General features: G+C 43.0%; 1 protein-coding gene across 1 annotated transcript in view; it reads left to right on the forward strand.

Moving 5' to 3' along the window:
- The window catches only part of SPIDR (scaffold protein involved in DNA repair), a 1,142,324-nt gene that overhangs the window by 312,697 nt on the left and 801,920 nt on the right, over positions 1-27,707 (forward strand). The window contains exon 6 of the mRNA XM_077492658.1: positions 17,409-17,632. Within this exon, the coding sequence (XP_077348784.1) occupies positions 17,409-17,632 (224 nt within the window). The remainder of the gene's footprint in view (positions 1-17,408; positions 17,633-27,707) is intronic.

Genomic DNA, 27,707 nt, shown 5'->3' on the forward strand with positions numbered 1-27,707 from the left:
ACCCGGGACATAAAGGGTGTACCTTGGTCCGTAAGCAGTTCCTTACAAATACCCACGCGGCTAAAAACAAGAGATAGCTCTTTGGCTATGGTTTTGGCCGAGGTATTTCGGAGAGGAATTGCTTCCGGATAACGGGTGGCATAGTCCAATATAACCAAAATGTACTAATGGCCCCTGGCGGACTTCATTATCGGACCTACCAAATCCATTGCGATCCTTTCAAAGGGGACCTCAATGATAGGAAGAGGTACCAGCGGGTTACGGAAATGTGGCATAGGTGGCGACTTCTGACACACAGGGCAGGAGGAACAATAATTTTCTATTTCCTTCATGACCCCAGGCCAATAGAATCTCTGCAATACCCTCTCTCTGGTTTTCTCTGTCCCCAGATGACCTCCCAGAATGTGCCCATGAGCCAATTCTAACACCAACTTCCTGTAAGGTTTGGGCACTACAAGTTGCTCAATGGGTTCTTCTGCCCTTTGAGCCACTCGATACAGCAGGTCCCTTTCCATAGTGAAGTAAGGATAAGGGCAAGTCTTATCTGGGTTCACTAACTCGCCATCTATTTTCACCACATTTTCCTGTGCCTTTATTAGGGTGGGGTCTTTTAACTGTTCTGTGGCAAAATTTTCCCTGTGAACCTCAAGATCCGAAAACTCCACAGACGGCATGTTTTCATCTGAGGATGTTGGCTCCTCCCCAGTTTCTCGAGTTTCCCCCGCCAATACCGACAAGGGAAATTCAGGAGAGTCCTCACCACTCCCAGAGGAATTCTGGTCATCTTCCTGGTTTATAGGGGCACCAGTGGGGGGCTCAGGACAATCCCAGAGTTCCCAGAATTTTGGAAAATCCCTTCCCACAATAGCATCATGTGGTAAGTGAGACACTAACCCCACCTGATGAGAGAGGTTACCTTTGGGGGTCTCAAAAAACACTGAAGTTACAGGATACTCTCGGGTGTCCCCATGCACACAAATAACAGCCACCCTGTTCTTCCCAGAGACCTCTGTAGTAACTAATTCAGCTTTTATCAATGTTACCAGGCTACCTGAATCCAGCAACACATCAACATTTCTACCATTAATACACATTTTACATAAATGTTTCTCAGGTCCCCGAATGGCAGTGCATGCAACTGTCGCAAACAGCGACTGATGTCTCTCCCTTATAAAGTCCCATTGCATAGGCTCATCCACAACGGGGCAATTGGCTGCAATATGTCCCTCTTGCCGGCAGCGGTAGCAAATAATCTTTTTCACTGTCTCTTGCAGAATGGGCTTCCTGGGCTGCTCCCGCGAGACCTTAGGTAGAACCCCCACCCTCTCACTCTCTTGGAGTCATCTTACCCGCCACTGGGGATGATCTGGTCTTAGGATGGAAAGTCTGTGAGTCCCTGGAAGAGGTGGTCAAGTTCTCTGTAGCCAAGTACCTCTCAACCAGATCCACAAGTTTATCTGCATTTTCTGGGTCTCCATGGCTTACCCATTTTTGGATGGCAGTAGGAAGAGCTCTCAGGAAACGATCCATAACAACACGTTCCACAATGTTTGGTGCGGTCAAAGTCTCTGGCTGCAGCCACTTCCTGCTCAGGTGAATGAGATCATACATTTGAGACCTGGGGGGTTTTCCAACCTGAAAAGTCCAATTATGCACACGCTGAGCCCGGACGGCCAGGGTGACACCCATATTATCTTTACAAATCTTAAATAGATTTATCATGCAGCGGCCTCTAACCTGTGTTTTCTTGGTATTTTCTGTACCTTTCCTTGCTGAGCTCTGTAGTTCCTCGCTCCAGCGCCGATGTTTGGACTCTTCAGCGCATGCGTTGGCATCCAGTACCTCGCTGTTCTGTCGGTTCGCCAGTTTCCAAAATGGAGCCCGACGTCGCGGGACATTTTTGCGCATGTGCGGGATGACGTTGGCGGTGGCGCTGAATTTAAAAAACAGCATTTTTTCTTTGTGTACCGTGGCTGCTGCTGCATTACTAATAAGATCGTTTTTGAAGTCTTTCCGATCGTTTTTCATCCTGTTTCCTTCGGATCTTAAGGTCAGTCTCTTTGTTTCTAAGGTTCTTTTTTGCAACTTGCATATCTCCCTACCTGCCTTTTTGCACACTGACTTCCGTTCGTTTTAGGATTCACTCTTCGTGGAGGCCGCTGCCCCAGCAGACCATCGCCAGCCTAATAGGTAAGTGGGGTCAACTTGGTAAGTACGAAGAGGAAAAAGAGAGCCTGTCACTAACGCTGTCTAACTGCACAGCCCTATCAGGTCATCCAGATCATCGCACTCAAGGCGCTCAAGAAGAAGTCGCTCAAGTCATAGATGGGACCGAGACCATGGCAGAAGCTGTTCAAGGCGCAGAGAGAGTGGAGGTCACAGGAGGAGTCGATCAAGGTCCTACTCTCAACATGGCCACTCCTACCACAGAAGAACCCCTACGCGCAGACATTCTTCTCGCGCTCAAAGTCTCCATCCGTCTGGAAACTCATGCTGGGTTTGTGGCGCAATAGCACTCCCAGATAAGCTGGCCTGTCGTTCATGCTTCAATGAAGCAACCAAAGACAGAATTAGATCCTAGTATTCCAGCTACTGAATCGCCCCTCCAAATCGCAGGGCCGGAAACTAGCAGACCTTTGCAAGGTACCACATCTGCTGCTCCCTCCTCTTCAAAGATGTCAGATCCTTTGTCAGATAATGATGACATTGACACTTCTACCGACTTCGACTTTACACTGGTCGAACCCTTCATTAAATCAGTGAAGGAAGCGATCGATTGGGTGGAAGAAAAACAAACTCCTCAAAAAGTGAGGAAATATTTTCCAAATCTCAAAGATCCTGAGACCTTCCCATTTATTGAGGAACTAGAGAATTTGATTAAAGAGGAATGGCAAAAACCTGTTAGCGTAACTAACAGGTTAGCAAAACTTTACCCCCTGAAGGAGCCTAGTGTCACTCCATTAGTGACCCCGCCAGTGGTTGATTCTTCTCTGATGCGTCTTGCCAGACATGTAACACTTCCAATCGAAGATGCTGTTACATTTAAAGATGTGCTGGATAGGAAAATTGACTTAGATCTGAAAAGATCTTGCCTATCAGCAGGAGGCGCATGCAGACCAGCTGTGGCCCTAGCAGCTGTCGGTAGAGCCATTTCCAACTGGTCCGCCAATGCCGAGAGGCTGGTATCAGAAGGAGAGGAACAAGAGAAAGTAATCTCAGCCCTCCAGGAACTATCTCTCGCAGGCGACTTTGTCGCAGAAGCCTCTGTAGACATAATTAAATCTACATCAAGAGCAATGCTGAGCTCAGTAATGGCCAGAAGGGCACTTTGGCTAAAACCCTGGTCAGCAGACCCATCCTCGAAGTCAAACTGGTGCAAGATTCCCTTTGACGGAGCAAATCTCTTTGGAGAGAAGCTAGACTTGGCGATTTCTAAAGTAACCGGGGGAAAATCAGGTCTGATCCCTTCAGATAGAAGATCTAAACAGCGAAGACCGCCAGCCTCCAGACGAAACCTCCCAGACAAATATAGGGAGGCAAGATCCTACAGACCTGGCAAAGAGTATAGGAGAAACTGGAGGAACCCTCAATCATCCTTCCTCAAGCTCCAGAAAGCCAAGACCCCTACTACAGGGGATCAAAAGTCTTTTTGAAGGTGCGCCCGCCCAACCAGCTGTAGTAGGAGCCAGGCTCAGATTGTTCAGGCAGGTGTGGGCGGAGTCAATAAAGGATCCATGGGCAGTGGCGACTGTCCAGTTCGGCCACAAATGGAGGTTCTGAAAGCACCCAAGGGACCATTTCCGGGTAACAAAGCTACCATCATCTCACCAAAAGAGAATACTACTGAACGAATATGTTCAGGACCTAATCCAGAAACAAGCTATAAGGAAAGTTCCTCTGCCACAGAGAGGGGAAGGATTCTATTCTCCTCTATTTTTGGTAAAAAAATAAAACAGGAGACTTACGTCCTGTCATGGAAATCACCTTCCTGATAGCGATTACATCAGCCAAGAGGGTATAGGAAATGCATGCACTAATGGCAAAGGAGCCATACCTTACCATCTACCCAGACAAGGTAGTTCTGAAACCTTCAGACCGCTTCATCCCCAAAGTGGCTTCCTCCTTTCATTTTAATCAGGAAATATGCCTTCCCGCTCTTTCCACAGAGCAGGGCAACCGTCATCCACTTGATGTAAAATCTAACTTACTGGCCTACCTCTCGAGAATCAGTGACCTCAGAAAAGTGGAAAATCTCCTAGTCATCCCTCACGGCTCCAGAAGAGGACAGGCGGCTACATCCCGCACTATCGCAGCATGGCTGGTGAAAATCATAAAGAAATCCTACTCATCTAATCAAGCGCAAATACCTGAGGGCTTAAAGGCGCATTCTACAAGGGCGATGGCAACTTCCTGGGCAGCCTTCTGCAGAGTCTCCTCAGAAGCCATCTGCAGGGCAGCCACATGGTCTTCAAAAAGCACTTTTATATCCCACTACAAAGTGGACTCCGCTAGGCTGTCCACGGTGGAATTTGGAAGAGCAATTATTCAGTCCAATTCCTCCATTCCTTGTAAATAAACTTCTTCTGCTCATACCCACCCAGAGTTATTCCCCATAGGTGTATGCTGCCATGATGCGACTTTCCTGTTGCATCTCATGGCAGCATACAGATGCCCACCCATCTAAGGTGAGGTATCTATATATTGAGAATGCTGAGGCAGAGGCCCTCTCAAGATTTAATAGTTAAACGGTCCTATCAGGTTGCGGGGGCGGAGCCACAACCCATAGGTGTATGCTGACATGAGATGCAACAGGAAAGGAAAATTACGGAAAGGTGAGTATACAATTTTCCGTTATGTGCATCATTTTAGAAATAAAATATTAACAAGTTCATGCCACATTAGTCATGTAGTAGTATAGTACCGCATTTCAAAGAAAGTGTTAAAACTTTAGTTCATTGCATTGAAGTTAATCCGGTATTGTCCATTTAGTTAGAACTACTACTATAGAATTTACGGTAACGTTACTGGGGTAACAGTACCACACCGTTCAGTATTGCACAGAAATTTATAACAGCTTTTTTTAATTCAACCCTCCTGGATACCGTTGGAAGACCTGAAACCAGAGCACTTGGGAACCCTCTGCTTACAATTTGGTAGTTGCTACTTTGGCTCCTGTTCTTTGTGTGTTTTATTCTACTGTTAGCTTCGGGAAAAAAAATAACAATAGCAATTAAGCCACAGAACATTCGTTATTAATTTTCCCATCAACATAAGGAAAAATAAGGGTATGGTGTCTATTTGATAATAAAGCTTGTTTTTTGCATAGTGTCTGTGTAGTGTGTAAGTTTTATTTGACATCTGGCCTAGCACAAATCTGCTCTTTGGTAAAATACATAGATATGCCAGATCATGCAAAACAGGCAGAAAACTGTGTGAAAAAAAAAAAATAGTTAAATTTATATGAGATATGCAAACTTTCTCTTATAACATTCCATCTTTATGATTTGCCTGAAAGCAATTTTTTGCCGTTATTGTTATGTACCTTACTTTCCATATTTTGAAAGTGAACCTGTAAGCTATTTAAAACTTAAAGGCAATTATTTTATTTTTTTCCTCTGTGTCCCAGTTAGAGAGGGTCACCCTCTCCTCTGTGTCCCAGTTAGAGAGGGTCACCCTCTCTTTTTGTCCTGTTTATCATTGTCTTTGAAAGTGAAAGTAAAAGAAAATTCAAAATTTTGGGTTGTCCCCAGAAAAGTAATATAGGGAAGATCTTCCATTGGGGACAGTTCCAGTGACCTAGGGATCCCCAAGGATATTTTTATATATATATATATATATATATATATATATATATATATATATATATATATATACGGAAATAATTCCTCTGCTTTCGATTAGTACTGGTTTTAGTAATAACTTAAGATTTAAGCTGTGAAAAGCAGGTGCAGACCAGCATGGAAGCCCACTCACACCCCTGTAGCAGGTGATGCAGGCCTGAAAAGGAGGGCTGCACACTGCTGGTATCATACACAAGAAATTCGATTTTGCGTGTTTCTTTTGCCAAACAATTCTATCTCATACTGATTACATGTTGCGGGACATGTTTGGTTAGCACTGCATAAAGGGGAAAAAAAACATAAGCAAAACTGTTATAAAGGTCTGGAAAAGTGGGACTTTATAGGTGCCAAATCCTTCAAAATTGTATTGATTGGATTAGGAATTTTGATATTTTCTTTTTACACTCATAGTATGTATGTCTCTTTACATAGGATCATTTAAGGAATATAGAACAAAAAAAGTGACAACTTTGGTTTTCTGCATGTTACACTGAGGTGTGCCTTGTGTCTGGGGGGAAAAAGCAATGTAATACATATCAACATAGGGTGGAGATTGCTAAGTTTTTTTACATGTACTTGATAAATGTAAAGTAAACAGTAAACTTGGTAAGCTGCTCTAGCCATTTAAACAAACCTGATAACCTGGGAAATTCCGAGCGTGACGCTAGTAGTTTAACCTGTTCATTGTATATCTGCTCACAGACCATTGGACCGACCATGTGACTTGCATGGAAAAATTTGTAGCACAGTTGAACAAGCATATAAAATGTATAGTAAATATAAAAGTAAATACAATTAGTTTTCTGCTTGAATCTAAAATTGGACTTAACTTGGTTTGCAAGTTCACTTGCAAAAAGTGAAAACTAGCAATTTATTTCCAATATGTCATTAAATAGTGCAGAAGGGTTTTGACCATGGAGGAGGTTATTTTATGACTGTAGAATATGGAGCATGTGCTTTTTTTCTTGTTTTGTATATTTTTATGTTCAATAGTCTTTTGTGACACTATTAAAGTCATAATAAAGTCTTGTTTTTTTTCTGTTTTAAAAATAACAGACATGTTCTACTTGCCTGCTCTGTGAAGTGGTTTTGCACACCTCCTCTTATTGGGTCCCTCGCCAGCACTGCTGGCCCCTCCCTTCTCAAGAAGATTGCTATGGGGGCAGCTGAGCCACTGCTCTTTATGTCTATATAGATACAGACCCACAGCTTGTCCCCGCCCCCTCTCTCTCTCCTCATTGGCTCACTGACTTGGAAGCATGTACAACAGTAAAATATATAGAAACAATTTTATTTATTCAAAAGATTGGTAAAAAAACATATCATACAAGTTGTTTATGAACAAACATGCCAATGTACAGGGTACAGTTTAGTTGATGAACTTATCACCTATCCAGGATACAAATAGCTGCAGAGCTTGTAACCCTACGCGTTTCGAGGCTCTTGTGGTCTCCATCAGGGGTAGACAAAAAACATAGAGCATAATTATATCAAGGTAGATATTTGTGTGAATGTAGCATGTTTTTTTTATTAAAAATGACTAAGCCTAGCAGAAAAGGTAAGTGGTTTCCTAGTGTCTGGGGCTCCCATATACAAATGTTATTCCATGAGATTTGAACGTGGATATGATATTGCAAAAAGATGGAGGTGTCCAGGAAATCTCCCTCCCCACGCCCCGATAAAACGGGGGTATCGCTGGGTGAGACAGGGAGAAACACTGAGGCTGTAAAATCACTTTGAATAGACACAGAGAACAGAGCCTCCAGACCATCCCACACTGTCAAGTGGACGGTCTGGAGGCTCTGTTCTCTGTGTCTATTCAAAGTGATTATTTTACATCGTGGGTTTCGAGTTCCTACATATATCTACTCATCCCACCAGTGTTACTGCTACAGGACCTGGCGCCTTTTTTCACCTCAGTGTTTGTCCCGGTCTCACCCAGCGGTAACCCCGTTTTATTGGGGGGGTGGGGGAGTGAGATTTCCTGGACACCTCCATCTTTTTCCAATATTATAGCCACGTTCGAATCTCATGGAATAACATTTGTATATGGCAGCCCCGGTCACTGGGAAACCACTAGTCGTTTTTAACCACTTGCTTACTGGGCACTTAAACCCCCCTCAGTCCCAGACCAATTTTCAGCTTTCAGCGCTGATGCACTTTGAGTGACAATTGCGCGGTCATACAACACTGTACCCAAATGAAATTTTTATCATTTTTTTCCCACAAATAGAGCTTTCTTTTGGTGGTATTTAGTTACAGCTCGGAGTTTTATTTTTTGCTAAACAAACAAAAAAAGATGCAAAAAAAAAAAAAATCATGTTTTAATAGTTTGTTATAAAATTTTGCAAACGGGTCATTTTTCTCCTTCATTGAAGTGCGCTGATTAGGCGGCACTGATAGGCTGCATTGGTGGGCACTGATGGGCTGCATTGGTGGGCACTGATGGGCTGCATTGGTGGGCACTGATGGGCTGCACTGGTGGGCACTGATGGGCATAGTTAAGGCGGCACTAATAGGCACAGATAAGGCGGCACCGATGGGCACAGATAAGGCGGCACTGATGGGCAAAGATGGGCACAGATAAGATGGCACGGATGGGTGGCACGGATAAGTGGCACGGATGGGTGGCACGGATGGGCACTGATAGGTACCACAGATAGATGGGACTGATGGGCACTGATAGGTGGCACTGATAGGTGGCTCTGATAGGTGGCACTGCTGGGCACTGATGGGCGGCACTGCTGGGCACTGATGGGCGGCACTGCTGGGCACTGATGGGCGGCACTGGGGTGCAGCACCTTTGAGGCAGATTTTGGGTGGCACTGTGGGCACTGCTGGGTGGCACTGTGGGCACTGCTGGGTGGCACTGTGGGCACTATGGGCACTGCTGGGTGGCACTGACAGGGGGGCACTTACTTTATTTCAGGATGGCACTGCGGGTGGCAGGTGGGCACTGGCAGGGGGCAGGTGTCCGCTTGAATTGTTGGCCGTGATCGGGACTGATGTCCCGAACACGGCCGCCGGCGATCGGCTTTTTTTTTATACTAGCCGATTACCGGCCGAATACTAGCCGATTACCGGCTCCGTTTTATCACATGATCAGCTGTCGTTGGCTGACAGCTGATCACGTGATAAGGGGTCGGGATCTACCCCTTACACGGATCGGTGATCAGGCGAGTCTCACGGACTCGCCGATCACAGAGCGCGCCGCGTGCGCCCCTCAGGGGGCGCGCAGGCCGCTCGTAACCGGGACGACGTCAATAGACGTAGTCCCGGCAATCTAGGTCCGCGCTAATGCCGTCATTTGGCAATAGCGCGGATCTGTAGTGGTTAATAAATAACATGCTACATTCACACAAATATCTACCTTGATATAATTACGCTGTTTTTTGTCTACTCCTGTTGGAGGCCACAAGAGCTCTAAAATGCATAGGGTTACAAGCTCTGCAGTTAATTGTATCCTGGATAGGTGATAAGTTAATCAACTAAACTGTACCCTGTACATTGGCATGTTTGGTAAAAAAAAAACATATCATAAAAGTAGTCTATGAACAATCTTTTGAATAAATAAAATTGTTTCTATATCCACTTTCAGACCGGACCATTTTGCTGGTAAATGACCAGAGGTCTTTTTACAATTTGGCACTGCGCTGCTTTAACTGGTAATTGCGCGGTCATGCAATGTTGTACCCAAACAAAATTTGCGTCCTTTTCTTCCCACAAATAGAGCTTTCTTCTGATGGTATTTGATTGCCTCTGCGATTTTTATTTTTTGCAATATAAACGTAAAAAGACCGCAAATTTTGAAAAAAAATGATATTTTCTACTTTTTGTTATTAGAAAAATCCAATAAACTCAATTTTAGTCATACATTTAGGCCAAAATGTATTCAGCCACATGTCTTTGGTAAAAAAAAAAGTCAATAATTGTATATTTATTGGTTTGCGCAAAAGTTGTCACATCTACAAACTAAGGTTCGTTTTCTGGAATTTACGCAGCTTTTAGTTTACGACTGCCTATCTCATTTCTTGAGGTGCTAAAATGGCAGGGCAGTACAAAACCCCCCCAAATGACCCCATTTTGGAAAGTAGACCCCCTAAGGAAATTGATAAGTGGCATGTTGAGCCCATTGAATATTTTATTTTTTTGCCTCAAGCGATTGAATAATGACAAAAAAAAAAAAATTTTTTTTTTTACACAAAGTTGTCACTAAATGATATATTGCTCACACATGCTATGGGTATATGTGAAATGACACCCCAAAATAAATTCTGCTGCTTCTCCTGAGTACGGGGATACCACATATGTGGGACTTTTTGGGAGCCTAGCCGCGTACGGGGCCCCGAAAACCAAGCACCGCCTTCAGGCTTTCTAAGGGCGTAAATTTTTGAGTTCACTTCTCACTACCTATTACAGTTTTGAAGGCCATAAAATGCCAAGATGGCACAAAATCCCCACAAATGACCCCATTTTAGAAAGTAGACACCCCAAGCTATTTGCTGAGAGGCATGTTGAGTCCATGGAATATTTTATATTTTGCCACAAGTTGCGGGAAAATTACAAACTTTTTTTTTTTTTCACAAAGTTGTCACTAAATGATATATTGCTCACGCATGCCATGGGCATATGTGAAATGACACCCCAAAATAAATTTTGCTGCTTCTCCTGAGTACGGGGATACCACATATGTGGGACTTTTTGGGAGCCTAGCCGCGTACGGGGCCCCAAAAACCAAGCACCGCCATCAGGCTTTCTAAGGGCGTAAATTCTTGAGTTCACTTCTCACTACCTATTACAGTTTTGAAGGCCATAAAATGCCAAGATGGCACAAAACCCCCACAAATGACCCCATTTTAGAAAGTAGACACCCCAAGCTATTTGCTGAGAGGCATGTTGAGTCCATGGAATATTTTATATTTTGCCACAAGTTGCGGGAAAATTACAAACTTTTTTTTTTTTTTTCACAAAGTTGTCACTAAATGATATATTGCTCACGCATGCCATGGGCATATGTGAAATGACACCCCAAAATAAATTCTGCTGCTTCTCCTGAGTACGGGGATACCACATATGTGGGACTTTTTGGGAGCCTAGCCGCGTACGGGGCCCCGAAAACCAAGCACCGCCTTCAGGCTTTCTAAGGGCGTTACAGTTTTGAAGGCCATAAAATGCCAAGATGGCACAAACCCCCCCAAATGACCCCATTTTGGAAAGTAGACACCCCTAAATTTAGGGGTACACTAGTGAGACTAGGTAATAAATGGCTGGTGCCCTGAAACTATAAAAAAAATAACTAACCAACCAGCGTCACCTGTAACAGTTATATGGTGATCACTGGTGAAAGGGTTAACTAGGGGGCAATCAGGGGGCTTTATGCGGTAGTATATGGGGGTCCCTGGTGCTATAAAAAGCTGCGGCGAACCTAAATACCTACCTGCCTAACTAGCGTCACCTGTGACACTAATACAGCGATCAGAAAAACGATCGCTTATTAGGCTGGGTTCACACTGGAGCGATGCGGGAACGCCACGAATCCGCGGCGGGTTCCCGCATCGCATGCCTCCCGGCGGCAGTTCACACTGCCCTATGCGAACTGCTGGGAGTGTCAGTGAAATGTTAATGACACCCCCAGATCAGTTCGCATATCGCAGTGCGATCTGCAAACTCGGATCGCATGGTGTGAACACCCAATGCGATCCGATTCTGCTGCGGACCAAAAAAAGGGTCCCGTGCGAATTTGCGGCGGGTGCGGCGTGAATTCAGCCATACTATCTGTATGGCTGAACTCGAATCGCACAGAGATCGGATGTGATTAGCACTGCAGTGCGGTGCGAATCACATCCGTTCTCATAAACCGCTGCAATGTGAACCCAGCCTTAGTGACACTGGCGACGGGGGGTGATCACGGGGTTAAACCTTTATTGGGGGGGTTAGGGGGGTACCTTAGAACTAAAGGGGGCTAACCCTAACTGCCCTAACAGTTATTAGAGTCACAAATGACACCCGCCGGGTGATCAGGGGGTTAAACCTTTATTAGGTAATAAATGGCGGGTGCCCTGAAACTATAAAAAAATAACTAACCAACCAGCGTCACCTGTAACAGTTATATGGTGATCACTGGTGAAAGGGTTAACTAGGGGGCAATCAGGGGGCTTTATGCGGTAGTATATGGGGGTCCCTGGCGCTATAAAAAGCTGCGGCGAACCTAAATACCTACCTGCCTAACTAGCGTCACCTGTGACACTAATACAGCGATCAGAAAAATGATCGCTTATTAGGCTGGGTTCACACTGGAGCGATGCGGGAACGCCACGAATCCGCGGCGGGTTCCCGCATCGCATGCCTCCCGGCGGCAGTTCACACTGCCCTAATGCGAACTGCTGGGAGTGTCAGTGAAATGTTAATGACACCCCCAGATCAGTTCACATATCGCAGTGCGATCTGCAAACTCGGATCGCATGGTGTGAACACCCATGCGATCCGATTCTGCTGCGGGCCAAAAAAAGGGTCCCCTGCGAATTTGCGGCGGGTGCGATGCGAATTCAGCCATACTATCTGTATGGCTGAACTCGAATCGCACAGAGATCAGATGTGATTTGCACTGCAGTGCGGTGCGAATCACATTCGTTCTCATAAACCGCTGCAATGTGAACCCAGCCTTAGTGACACTGGCGACGGGGGGTGATCACGGGGTTAAACCTTTATTGGGGGGGTTAGGGGGGTACATTAGAACTAAAGGGGGCTAACCCTAACTGCCCTAACAGTTATTACAGTCACAAATGACACCAATGCAAAAAAAAAAAATATGACATTGGTGTCACTGTGACTGGGGGGCAGGGGTAATTGGGGGGGGGTGATCGGGGGGGTGTGAGTGTGCCTGGCATGTTCTACTGTGTAGTGACGTGTTGGTGCAACTCACCGATCCTCTCTCCTCGGTGTCGGAACGAAAAATACCGACACGGAGGAGAGAATACATCACTTCCTCTCCTGTATTTACATTACAGGAGAGGAAGTGATGTCACGAAGGATTTCTATTCGTCGGGAGCGATCGCGAGGGGGTGGCCATGAATGAATGGCCGCCCCCTCGTCCGGGATCGCTCCCGAACGAATACCGACCGCCGCAGGCACCGGGCGGGGGCCCGATCGGGCCCCCGACCCGCGGGAAGGCAGGGACGTACATGTACGCCCTTATGCCTGCCCGTGCCATTCTGTCGACGTACATCGTCGTGCGGCGGTCGGGAAGTGGATATATTTTACTGTTTTACGTGCCTCCGAAATCCACCACCAGGGGTTTTTCTTCTTGTAAATATATGAATTGTTGTAGAAACATGCTTATGAAAACAGGTAATGTAATTGTCAGATGACTATACCTGGTGTCTTGTGGCACAGTACTTTTTCCTAATAGCCCATATTCATACCTGAGCAGAGCAATATTCCTGGTGATTTGGAAGCATTTTTTTTCCCCCTGAAGTGTACAGGTGTTTTACAGGTTTTTTTCATGTGTGTCAAGGTTCAGGCGTTGAGTTCTTGATGCGTAAAAACACGCGTATCTTGTGTTTACAGACACACTCATTGAAGTCTGTGGGATCAAAAATGCCTAATTATGTTAAAATGGCTTTTGTGCTTTTTTGCAGGCAGGGCAGAGAGTATAAGGCTGCACGATCATGTGCACTTTTCCTGCGATTTTGCCACAACTTTTACCGTGATTTTGTACAGATCAAAAGGTCACCAATGTAAAAAGCAGAGAAACATCTGTAATCTGCCCAAAGAGAAGCTTGTGCACTTTTTTGAGCTTCATGCCGCGTACACACGGGCGGATTGTATGACGTACTTAGTCCGTCTAAACACATTTCAGCGGACAATCCGCTCGTGTGTGGGCTTCAGCGGACTTTTTCAGCGTGCAGTCCGGAGTACTAAGTATTTCGGTTTTTTCGAAATTCTGTCCGTCGTACTTTGGTTTCAGCAGACAATACGGTCGTCAGTATGCTAGTCGGACGGACTAAGAATGACGCATGCCCAGAAAGGATTTACAGGGCGGAAGGGTGCTTTGCTGTGTCTTGGACTTCCTATTTCTAGTCCCGTCGTACGTGCTGTACACGTCATCGCGCAAGCTTTCGACGGACTGTTTGTGCATCCGTGTGTGGTCAAGTCCGTTCAGTGGAAAGTACGACGGACTGTCCGTCGGATTGTATGACGGACTAAGTACGCCATACAATCCGCTCGTGTGTACGCGGCATCAGGCATTTTGCTTCAGGTTACAAAACGCTCAGATTTGAACAGGGGCCATTTAACCACTACAATACAGGGCACTTTCGCCCCCTTCCTTCCCAGCCCAATTTTCAGATTTCAGCACTCTCGCAATTTCAATGACAATTGCGTGGTCATGCTATGCTGTACCCAGATTAAATTGTTATCATTTTGTTTGCACAAATAAAGTTTTATTTTGGTGTTATTTATTCCCAACTTGTTTTTTTATTTTTTGCGATGTAGACGAAAAAAGAGCGGAAATTTGAAAAAAAAACAATATTTATCTTTCTATTTTAAAAGAAATCCAATAAAATCAAATTTTGTCATAAATTTAAGCCAAAATTTATTCTGCTACATGTCTTTGGTAAAAAAAAATGATTAAGTGTATAATAATTGATTTGTGTGATCATGCAAATGGTCATGTACATATGTGTGCAGGTGATCACGGACATATGTGTACAGATAATCAATGGAACGTGATATTTTAGTGGAACATATGTGGGGGACATGTTTTTATTATTGGGGACATGTGTTTTTATTATTTGGGGACATGTGTGTTTTGAAGACATGTGTGTTATGGGGACATTGTGTTTATACTGTGTGGTGATGTGTGTTTTACACTAGACTGGTGATCAGTAAATAAAAAGCTGTAAAAAACAGCTCATACTCACTGATCATCAGCCGGCTGTAGCGATCTGCTCTCCTGTCCTCAGCGATGACTTCCGCGTGAGGAGAGGAGGAGCCGATTGCCTAGCAACCGGGTGTTTACATCACATGACGGCCATGATTAGACACTACCATCATGTGATCAGGAGGGCCAATCACAGAGCCCTCCAGCCAATCCGAGATGCGCCGTGTCCGGGTGACACGGACACATCGGGATCACACCACTGTGTGGGCACGCGCGTGCGCGCGTGATCCCCCTACTTCTGATGGACGTTCAGGAACGTCCACTCAGAAGTAGAGAGCTCCCACCCGGCCGTATATGTACATTGGCCGGGTGGGAAGTAGTGAAATTAATGGGATTTTGCTTGTTGAGTGCTTTTTTCGGGCATTTTTTCTGGCGCTTTATGATCTGAAAATGCTTAGGTGCGACTGCAGCCTTAGGGATTTGATTGTACAAGTGTGAACAGGGACAATTAGATAGAATAGTATTCTGCATGTTGACGCAGTCAGGCATAGGGAAACCAACATAAAAATGTTCAAGTGTGAATGGGTAAGTGTATATAAGACAAATGAGCATTACTTTGTTGCACATAAAGATTTTCTCATCTAGTGACAAAATAGGAGTTATCTGTTTTCAGATAAAAAATGTTACATTCTGGTTAGAACAACCTCAGTCAGAAAATAGCGGTGACTAGAAAAATATGTACATTTTTTCCTTTTACCATAAATGGGGAAAGTAGCCTACGTATTCAAAATGCTACCATCTGTTAAACTATAGCAGTTTACTATGGATGAACGCAGTAAATGTGTCCTGACTTCAGTCATAGTTTTGTCTCAGAAAATTTACATTCTCCCCTTGGACTTTCTGTGGAAGTGAGGTACAACATTCCTGTATGCTGACATTAAGTATATAAAAAGGGTAAATGTAGAATCAATTGCAACATAAGGTTAAATTTAGAATACATTTAACTACTGTAGATGTAAAATAAACAGAGAACAGTGTTTACAGCATTTTCCAGGAATAAAAGTATGTAAAATGTGCTGATATTTGCTAATCGCTGTCCCCAAATATATAGATGCCTTTGTGCTGTAATAGACCATGTGCATCGTTCATAAGCAGACCTCTGCTATTATACTTTGTTTTCCATCTGCTAAATACAGTAGTATTAAAGTGATCTTAAAGGAGGCCTATCTTTGCAAAAAAAGCTGCCATTAAAGGTGACCACACATTACATTTTTCATAGATTTGGCCTGGTGGACCAGCAGTATTGCCTGATACAGTAACTTTGTACCATGAAGGCATACCTATCCAATCCAAACAATTCTAGATTTATATCCTGTCAGTATGGACATTCTAATTGGGGTGTGCCCAGCCTGACACTACCTAATTAAAAACTCTTATGCAGCTCCCAGGAGTTGCCCTGAATATCATCCTAAAGTGTTTGTTAACTCCAGAAATCAACTTTTTTTTCTTATTTGATCCATTTTGGTGGTAAACACACCAATAAAATCACAGAATTAACTGAATAGCACAGTTTACTGTTATACCATAGTGTTAATTTCGGGAACACAAGGTCTCTTCATATCAGGTGTAACCTAGAGATTTCTAATGCCATTCTCCTTTAGTATATAGCAGAAGTCCAACACTCTGATTTTTTTTCACCTACTTCCTCCTGGGGCATCTTGGGTTGTATTTTTCCTCTTTACCTGGCTTTACTTGCATGGTTTCCCCTTTTTCCTACTAAGTCTCAGAATTTTGCTGAGTCCCCCCCCTTATTCTTTCTGGACTTGGTCTTCTGATAGTGTGCAGGCTTGTGTTCTTACCACATAATTTCAGTTGTCCATCTCTCTTGTTGCCCTCATTTGCTATCCATCAGGAGGCCATGCTCCTCTTGTTGTCCCACCAGCTGTATCCTGAAACTGCACCCGTCAGTAAGCCCTGGCTGTAACGTGAACGAAGTAGAAGCTACATTAGTCGTTTTCACAGATGGACATGTTTTTGAGGAGTCACAGCAGAACAAACATGATTTGTTTCTAAGAGAATCTCTTTAAACATTTTACCTCACTGTGAATGCAGTACTGTAGCAAGACGCAGTAAAACCAACTGCATATGACAATTTAATCCACATAATATTTGTGCTCCACACGTATTTATTACCTTCACACCTTGCTGCAGCTTTCTTCTGCAGTTGTAAGCCTCTTCACAACACAGCAATACCTTAGGCTCGGTTCACACAGGGGCGACTTGTCCAGGCGGCTTCGCCGCCTGACAAGTCGCTCTCCGATCTGTACTATGGAACCGTTCTAATAGGAGCGACTCAAGTCGCTCCGACTTAGAAAAAAGGTTCCTGTACTACTTTTGCGGCGACTTCGGGTGACTTGCATTGACTTCTATACAGAAGTCGTTTTGCAAGTCGCTGCTGATCGTGTGCAGGTCGCGGCGCTGCAAGTCGTGCCGCCCACTGTGTGAACCGAGCCTTAGGGAGAACTGTAATCTCCCCAAGGAGACACTGGGATGGGCAATACATAATACTCACTTGAGTACATTCTGAGAAATGTACTCAAGTTTGTGAAGACAGAAAAATGTTTATTTGCCTTTGGTGCCAGTGTATGTTAAAGCAGTCAAAAGATTTGATGTTCATTGTTTTATAGGCTTTGAGTATTGTGGAATATGTTTCTGATGAGCCTGAAGACGAATACCGTGTACCATTTGAAAGGCAGGACATGCCAGTATGCGAGGAAAACACTTCTGGAGGAAGAACTGTAAGTGAGTGGGTGAAAACTGCACAAGTTCTGCTCCAGACTCCAAAGAAGAAAATAGACAAAACATTCAAGACACCTGAGGATTCCGCTAAGAAGAAAAAGCGATTTCTCAGGTTGGTATTGTCCGTTACAAAGATGGTTATGTGCACAGAGTTATAGAAAATGAAATAAGCATTTGTACCTAATAGTCATGATATTATATGTTTTCCAACAGCCTGCTTTATATCTGCTCGTATTTGGAGAGGAATCAAACAATTTTCCATATGGCTTAAGCATAATAACTGTCTTTAAGCACATGTTCACATTGGGCCGATTTGACATGTCAAATCGCATGCCAAATCGGCGCCTACTGCTGGCAATGGCACCGTCTGAAACGGTGCAATGCCGCTCTGGTTACCATAAGTAGTTCCTTTACTACTTTAGGTGATTTTGGAGGCACTTTGAATAAACGTCTGTGCAGGAATCCGCACAGATGTGTGTCAAATCACCTCTGAAGTCGGACTGCATTGCCGGTTTGAATTCTTGATTTCTAACCCACAGCAGTGTGAACCTGGGCTAAAAAAGAAAAACAAGATGTCCTCTGACTTGTCACATCTCTTGGTGACTCCAGAAGGTAGCTGTTCACTCATTCTATCTTATCCCCAGCCATCTTGAAGTCATCTTCTGTCTGCTACAACCAGGGTTTTCTTGATGTTGTACATTTTTCTTCCAGCACTCTTAATGATCTAAAAATGAAAAGCCAAGAGGCAGAATGGGACCCCGCAAAATTGTTATGGCAAACCTGCTGACTTGTGAGCGCACATCACACTACTCCAATTTCAGATACAGAAGACACTAGAATCTCAAATACATAAAGTGATTTAACTTTAAAAAGAGCCAAAAATGAAGCTTTCAGTAAAGCTAGACCTTTGCTTTAAGTGAACTGTATGGGAAATGGATGGCATGAAAGGCTTAGACTTTAATTAGTAAAGCTTATTTCATTATGGAAACTGTGTATTCAAAGAACGTAACAGAGAATTTATTACATACGTTTAAAAAAAAAAAACACTAGGGGTAAAGTGAGTAAAGGATAGCTAAACCAACATAACTGATGTACAGTACGCTGCATAAGTTTTAGGGGGTGTAAAAAAAATTCTGTAAATTAAGAATGCTTTGAGAAACAGAAGTGTTAACAGTTTATTTTACATGTTAGATGTTACATCCGTATTAAGGCTGTAACATTTTCAGCATTCTCATGTCACCCACCCCTCCTTCCCTGTGACAGCAGGTGGGGGTTCTTCTCCCCGCAGCTGCTGGTACATTTTGAAAACTGTGCAGCTGTGTGGGGCTCTGCCCACACAACCGCGTGGGCAGAGCCCCACACAGCTGCACTCTTGCACCTTTATTTCAGAGTTAATGGACTATATACCGCTATTATCTGATTATATGGAATTGATTATTTCATTACCCATATACTGAGAATAGCAACCTTATATATAGGATTTGTTATTGCACTGCGTTTACGCATATTTACCCATATAAGATTACTAGTATATCATTGTTTACTGAAGCTGCACATAGTTATTTGGTCATATACTGAGAATAGTCCATTATTCACCTTATATATATATGATTTGCTATTGCACTGCTTTTATGTATATTTATATATACTTTTTTGATACTTTGTTGCACAGCACTTTTTTCACTCTTGCACCTTTATTTCAGAGCTAATGGACTATTATACCGCTAGTATCATCAGATTATATGGAATTGATTATTTCATTACTCATATACTGAGAATAGCAATCATTAACCTTATATATAGGATTTGTTATTATTGCACTGCATTTACTCATATTTACCCATACAGGGTTACTAGTATATCATTGTTTATTGAAGCTGTGCATAATTATTTGGTTGCACAGTAATAGTCACAGAGCAATATTTACACTTTCATTTTAAGATATACACAGCTGTTAATAAGTTGCTCTCATCACTCTTTATATCGTACAAGTCCCATCTACCACCGTAGCTTATCTGCTGCCCATCAGCTCCCTTGTAGTTCACTGACATTTCCTGCAGGGGTGATACAGGTAGAAAGCTGTTAGCTATGTCTGCAGGAGCCTACTATTGCACCCACGATCCACTGATTGCCAGTGCAATGCTTTGCAGTCTCCAGTGTAAAAAATAATAAATGCACATTTTTATCTGCCAAATCATGTGCATTTATTATTAGTTTTTTTGTTTTGTTTTTTAACTAAAGGAGAACTTATCTGCTCAGCCCTCTTACCCCATGTAAGCGCAGACCTGAATTATGTGACAACTGTAAGAAGGGCAAACACACAGGAACGTGATCAAAGTGTGCAGGTTGACAGGTCTTCATATGCCTCGCTTCCTTGATTACATAAACTATGCATGGAAGCATTGGAGTTCTTTGAGCAGTGATTAGTGGTCCCAGGGACAGACAAAGCTATTCTATGACACATGGGTCTCCAACCACCAGGCCGTAGCGTCTCTGCAGCTGGGCCACTGACATTGCAAGGCGGGCGGGTGAGAGAGCCCGATTGAGCAGAGAGGTGGGCGGGAGGATGAGAGAAACGGGCTGACAAGCAGAGATGACATCACCTCTCTCCTAGCATCACCGGTCTTCTGCCCTCACAGCATGTAGAATGTCGGAGGTGTGGCGGGGAGCAGAGAAATTACATCATGTCTCACTGCCCACCCTGCATCACCGCTCTCCTGCCCTCACTCAAGAACAATCACTGCACAGAGGCCTGCCTCTGTGCTAAATGAAGCAGTGACAATCTACATCTGGTGGCACTGGCAGGTGATGTGGCATTCCTCATCTGTTGGCACTGGCAGGCAGCTTAGCAAGGTGCATTCCTCATCTGGTGGTATGCAGCGTGGCAAGTGGCATTCCTCATCTGGTGGCAGGCAGCGTATTAGTGGATATTATTTGGTCTTTGTGAAAGTTAGAGAGTCTACAATCTGTGGTGCGAATCGCACAAAATTGATCACATCTGATGTACTGGTGGCCTATCTCGCTTCTTGTGACCCGAACAAGTCAGGAAAGTACAAATACCCCCCAAATGACCCCTTTTTGGAAAGTAGACATTCCAAGGTATTTAGTAAGAGGCATGGTGAGCTTTTTGATGTTGTCATTTTTTTCCCACAATTCTTTGCAAAATGAAGATTTTTCATTTTCTTTATTTTTCTCCACAAAATTGTCATTGTAATAGGTTATTTCTCTCACGTGGCATGTGTATACCACAAATGACACCCCCCAAAAAATTCTGCTACTCCTCCTGAGTATTACAATACCACATGTGTGTGACTTTTTCACAGCCTGGCCACATAGAGAGGACCAACATGCAGGGAGCGCCATCACGTGTTCTAGAAGCATAAATTACACATCTAACTTGTTGACTATTTATTACACTTTTGAAGCACCAGGACAATGACACGTGACACTGATGACAGATGGCACTGATACGTGGCAATGATGACACTTATACGTGGCACTGATGACACGTGGCACTGATGACAGATGACACTAATATGTGGCACTGATGACACGTGGCACTAATACGTGGCACTGATGACACGTGGCACTAATACGTGGCACTGATGACACGTGGCACTAATATGTGGCACTGATGACACGTGGCACTAATACGTGCCACCGGTGACAGATGGCACTAATACGTGGCACCAATGACGCGTGACACTGATGACAGATGGCACTGATAAGTGGCATTGATGACACGTGACACTGACAACAGATGGCACGTGACACTGACAGGTGGCACTGATGACAAATGGCACTGATACGTGGCACTGATGACAGATGGCACTAATACGTGGCACTGATGACAGATGGCACTATGTGGCACTAATAACACGTGGCACTGATGACAGATGCCACTTATACGTGGCACTGATGACAGATGGCACTGGGGACAAATGGCACTGACAACAGGTGGCACTGGGGACAGATAGCACTGCGGGCAGGTGGCACTGGGGTGGGGTGGATTGCACTGGGGTGGATGGCACTGGGGTGGATGGCACTGGGGCGGATGGCACTGGGGCAGGATGGCACTGGGGCAGGTGGCACTGGGGCGGATGGCACTGGGGCAGGATGGCACTGGGGGGGGTGGCACTGGGGGAGGATGGCTCTGGGGGAGGATGGCACTTTTTTTTAAACTTTTTTTTTACTTTTTTTTTTTTTTTTCTTTTGTACACTGACGGCTACTGCAGCCGTTCTTCTCTCCCCTCTCACACGCTGTCTGTGTGAGGAGGGAGAGCGGCGCTGAGAGATGATCTCATATGTTTACATATGAGATCATCTCCCATTGGACACGCCGATCACGCTGTAAACGGCCGCTGTGATTGGCCGTTTACAGCGATCTGTGTTTGCCTGTCCCCGGGGGACACGGCAAACACAGAACTTCCGCGATGCGCGCCCGCGGCGGCGCGCATTGCGGAAGTAAACACCAGGCCGTCCAGGGACGGCCAGGCGAGGGAAGCCGCCCGCCCTAAGGCCGTCATTCGGCTATAGGGCGGGCGGGAAGCGGTAAAGACCGTAAGTGTCATACAAAATCATAAATTCATAAATCATTAAACAATTGTAACAGCATGCAATAAAAAATATATAAAGTGCAAGGTGCTGGTGAACAAATACTGGTATTTGTGACAGAACTATATAAATAGAAAGTAGAGCTCAATAGTATAAAAATATAAAAAGTATATATAAAGGTATATATAGAAAAAGTATATATTAAAAAATCCATACCAACACCAAACAGAATAGGCAGAACAGTGGATCCACAAACACCAATTCATAGAAGACCTGAAACCAGTAATAATAGGAATTACAGGAGAAGAGAATGGGACACCCCTAGAGGCAATCAAAACTATGAAACAGCCCCATTCAATATCCCGACACACCAAAATAGATATTCCCCTCTTAGGGAATACCCGCGAGCTACCCCTCACAACAATAGACACCAAAGGGATTTTTTTCAGAGAGGCCAAGGACACAGACCACCAGGGATTCCCCCATATGGCCCGAGAGGAGGTTGGAAACCATTCCGGTACCCAATAAGAAACCAATACCAGTGGCAACCCAGGAGAAACGGAGGTTGGAACCCCAGGTGGACAGGACCAACAAACTTGACCAGGGAACATATGGAATATCCGGAACATCGAGAAAACCAGAGGAGGTAATACAGGCCCCCAAGATGGGCAGGAGAAAACGAAAGAGAGGTAAGAGAGGAGGCCTCAAGAAAAAGGAGAGAGTATTAGGAGAAGGCATCTATAATTTGAGCCAAGCCATTTTTAATGAAGAAGAACTGAGAGTCTTGGACCTAGGCCTCAAATTTGCTCCAGACAAGGACCTGGACAAATTTGAAACCTTTATAGACTTACAGAAATTCATTAGAAAATTAAACATTAAAAAATTCTTTGCTTTTAAGAACTCGGATAAGAAAGAAAAAGAGGAGTTACAATTTAAACACTCCCAATTGAAAAATAACTCTGTTTTTAATCCCAATCAACAACAGAATGAGGGAATTAAAGTTTTTAAGAAGATGGTAGAAAAAGATCTAAGGAACTTGACAATAAGAACTACAAAAGGAAAGGGAATATGGAAGACCATTAAAGAATTGGAAAAGAAAAAAGACATAGTCATCAGACCGGCCGACAAGAGAGGAGGGCTGGTCATACTAAACAAAATAGACTATGAAGAAGAGATGACCAGGCTCCTCAACATACCAGACACATATAAAGTACTAAAGAAAAATCCAAAAGAAGAATATAACAGGAAGTTGAACAACTATGTCAACAAGGGACTTACTAAAGGCATACTGAATAAAAAGGAAGCAAGGTACTTAGTACCCAATGCACCAAAAACCCCAGTAATATACTATGTCCCAAAGATTCATAAGAATCAAATACATCCTCCGGGGAGACCCATTGTCAGTGGCATAGATTCTTTATTCTCAAGACTGGGCGCCTACATTGATGGATTCCTTCAACCATTAGTAGTTGAAGGCAAGTCATACCTGAAGGACAGCAGACAGTTGCTGAAGGATATTCAGAACATCAACATCGAAGAGAAGGATATACTAGTAACGATCGATGTGAATTCTCTATATACGAACATTAAACAGAAGGATGGACTAAATGGAGTAGAGTGGGCCCTGCATAACAAGTCCAAACTCAAACAAGAACAGATTGAATACATATTAGAAGGACTAGATCTGGCAATGAGCCATAACCATTTTTGGTACAGAGGCAAATACTATGTACAAACAAAAGGTGTAGCCATGGGTGCAAAATATGTACCCAGCGTGGCAAACTTGTTCTTGGACCATTGGGAAGCAGAGCAGATTTACGGCATACCGAGGAGAAACCTTAAAATGTACAAAAGGTACATAGATGACATTATTATCATATGGGGTGGCACACAATCAGAACTACAGTCTTTTCTAGAGGAAATTAACCATAACATATATGACATCACCTTCACAGGAAACTGGGATGAATGGAGCATTAATTACCTGGACCTACAGATTTTTAAATCAGAGGGTACCCTGGGTACAAGGACTTATTTCAAATCCACAGATCGGAATGGGTATATACCCACCTCAAGTTGCCATCATCCACGTTGGATTGGCAACATACCCAAAGGGCAACTCCTGAGATTATACAGAAACTGTACAAATAGAGAGGACTTTGACATACAAGCCGAAGTGATTATTGGAAGATTTATGAAGAAAGGGTACAAAGAATCACAGCTACGGAGCCTTAAAAAGAGTATAATAAGAATGGAAAGGAAAAAACTGTTAGAAAATGCAACAACCAAGAAAAAAACAAAGAATATAGAGACAGCTTTCCTCACGGGTTTCAGTAGACAACACAAGGAAATAGAAAGAATAATAAAAAAACACTGGCCCATTCTGAAAGTAGACGATACTCTGAAACAACTTTTACCCAATAATCCCTCTTTTATCTACAGAAAAGCTCCTAATTTAAGAAACAAATTGGTCAAAAATACAATTGACCCACCAAGAGAAATAAAGATTGCAAAACACTTGAAAGGATTCTTCAAGTGCGGTCAATGCCTCCCCTGCCGTAAAAGTAAAAAAACTAATAGGAAAACCACCACTTTCACCTCTACTACCAATGGCAGGACTTTCTCCATAAAATAACTCATTTCCTGAAGAAGCACTCACGTCACATATGTCATAGAGTGTCCCTGCCGCAAGCAATATGTGGGAAGAACCACGCGAGAACTACACGAAAGAATTAGGGAACACATTAATAACATTAAAAATGGATATGACAAACATAGTGTCTCACGGCATTTCAGAGACTATCACAATCGGGACCCCAGAAAAATGATTTTTTACGCAATTGATAAGATCAAAGGCCATTGGAGGGGAGAAGACAAAACCATAAAAGTCTCACAGAACGAAACCAGATGGATTTTTAACATGGAAACTTTACATCCTGCAGGAATGAATATCGATCTAGATCTTAATTGTTTTTTAACTAATTTTTAATGCTTAAATACTTGACTTTTTACACAGGTCGAATGTAATACATTCAACCATAAGTCTTAGAACATCTGCATATATTTCAATTTTTAACATTTTTACATTTCATTAAAGGTATATTCATTCCCATTAAATCCATCTTTAAGTTTACCCCCACCCTGGACCTTATTCATCTAATTTGCAAACGGGTCGAATGTTATCCATTCAAAGTTCCCATACAAAAAATAATCCATACAAAGAATAGTCCATCCTTCTTTCCCAATCCTCTCTAAACCATTCCCTTAACATAACAAATAAGGATTAAGAACACACCATTTTGGGGTGTTCGGCCTCTTTTAACATACTTTTTTAGCCTACTTTTTTAACCTACTTTCTTAATTTTTTAACACAGTATTATTATTATTACTTACATTTTCCTTCCCCCTTACATTTTTACCAATTTTTTCAGCTTATTATATCTTATATTCTCCAGTTCTAGCATTTTTAGTCTACTAAAGAATTTTAAACACAAGCAAAATAAACACTCCTTGCCCACAATTCTAATATTTACATAACCTCCTCTAGTAACCTCCAAATATTCCCCAGGTAAAAAAACACACACTTTCGGTAGAACACCTTTTTAAATCTCCTTTTAAATTCCCTTCCAAATATCCCCGTTCTTAATAATAAAAATATATTTTTAATACATATTTGAATCATAATCAAAGAATTGAGGTTTTTTCGTTATACTCATATTATATATATTTTAATATACTTTTATAATTGGTCTCGCTTTGTTTCAATTAATTTTTTATATAATTTTTTTGTTTTTTGTTTCGTTTTCTATATTATACTGTATACAATATTCGGAATGTTAAATTCCCCTTACAGATTAGGGAATAATGTGTCCCGGCAATATATACTTCTATATCTGTATTCATACATTTAGTATAATACCAGCAGAGGGCATTCCCTCAATTAAAATGGCCGCGGGATTACCCGCACATGCGTGGTGACACATTACACCCTATATATGGGAAAAGGTGTATGCAGATGGCCACTCCAGAGGACGTATTTGATGACGAAACGCTTAGGGCGTGGCCAGACAGCATACACCGCTAACTCAGAAGGCGTGCTAGCCGAACGGGATCTTTCCTTTTAATATACATATACGAACGGATGTTTGTGAGTAATACTTTTGCCTATATAATAAATACGAAGTTTTATAAGACATACTGCACCATGGATATGCCTCTTATTCATTACATATAACCGAACACGGCATATGAACGGAGGAACGAAGGTTTCCCGGAACCGCAATAGAGGCAAGCCAGAGAGCAACACAGTGGCTGATACTGTGAAGGTTGATCCACCCCGGAAGGGGCCATATCTCTGGTGAGAGCAACTGCATAAAAATAGTCACAGAGCACCGGGAACAACAGTTGAAGTCTCCTCCACCCTTCACTTCACTTTCACCCGCAGAGGACACCCCACTAATTCATAATCACCTTTTTGTGGGACACTTTTTTACTATTTTTAATTCCCATTTGTTTTTATTTTTATTTTTTATATCGCCAAATTTTACCACATTTTTTTCACCATCTTGCATCTTTATTCAACTATGTAATACGCACCTTTCATCACAGTTACACTACGTGAGGACATGATATGTTCAACAGATAAACTGATTATTTTTTTATATATACCTTTATATATACTTTTTCTATATATACCTTTATATATACTTTTTATATTTTTATACTATTGAGCTCTACTTTCTATTTATATAGTTCTGTCACAAATACCAGTATTTGTTCACCAGCACCTTGCACTTTATATATTTTTTATTGCATGCTGTTACAATTGTTTAATGATTTATGAATTTATGATTTTGTATGACACTTACGGTCTTTAATGGATATAATAATTGTTTGTTGACACTTACTGACACACACACAGTTATTCATATTTATTTTATTTTATTATCCAGCAAGCTGGAAATTTCTTGCTAATTGTATACCTAAGTCTCCAATTTTTTAAAGGGTATAGCGCCAAACCTATTTCCTCCCCCTCCCTATTTCATTTTTATTCCTTCCCTTACTGGGTAGGAATTTAAATAGGGGCTGCTCTTACCCAAACCACAATCCATAGCGCGACCTAAAACCCCCCTACTTTTATACCCTTAAAGGAGTTGTAAAGGCAGAAGGTTTTTTTTATCCTAATGCCTTCTGTGTGTAGCAGTCGCCTCAGCACCCCCTATCATTTAAGTGAGCCCCATCTCTATCCAGTGGTGTCCATGAGTCCCCTGGCCGTCCTGATTGAAAGTCAGTTAGCCAATCAGGAGAAAGAGAGAGAGGGGGACGGGGCCAAAGGCAGCTCTGTGTCTGAATGGACAAACAGAGCTGCAGCATGGCTCGGGTGCCCCCATAGCAAGTTCCTTGCTGTGGGGGCATTCAACAGAAGGGAGGGGCCAGGAGCAGCGAAAAGGGACCCAAGAAGGAGGATCCAGGCTGCTCTGTGCAAATCCACTGCACAGGGCAGGTAAGTATAACATGTTTGTTATTTTTAAAAAAAAGGCTTTTACAATCACTTTAAAGCTTGTCTTACAAAAGAGGAGGAAAAGTGAAAAGACATATTATTAACCCCACACCTCTTTACCCCTATTGTTACT

This window comes from Lithobates pipiens, unplaced genomic scaffold (genome assembly GCF_037356315.1).
Source record: "Lithobates pipiens isolate NorthernLeopardFrog02 unplaced genomic scaffold, aLitPip1_a1.2 Scaffold_19, whole genome shotgun sequence".
Taxonomy (NCBI): Eukaryota; Metazoa; Chordata; class Amphibia; order Anura; family Ranidae; genus Lithobates; species Lithobates pipiens.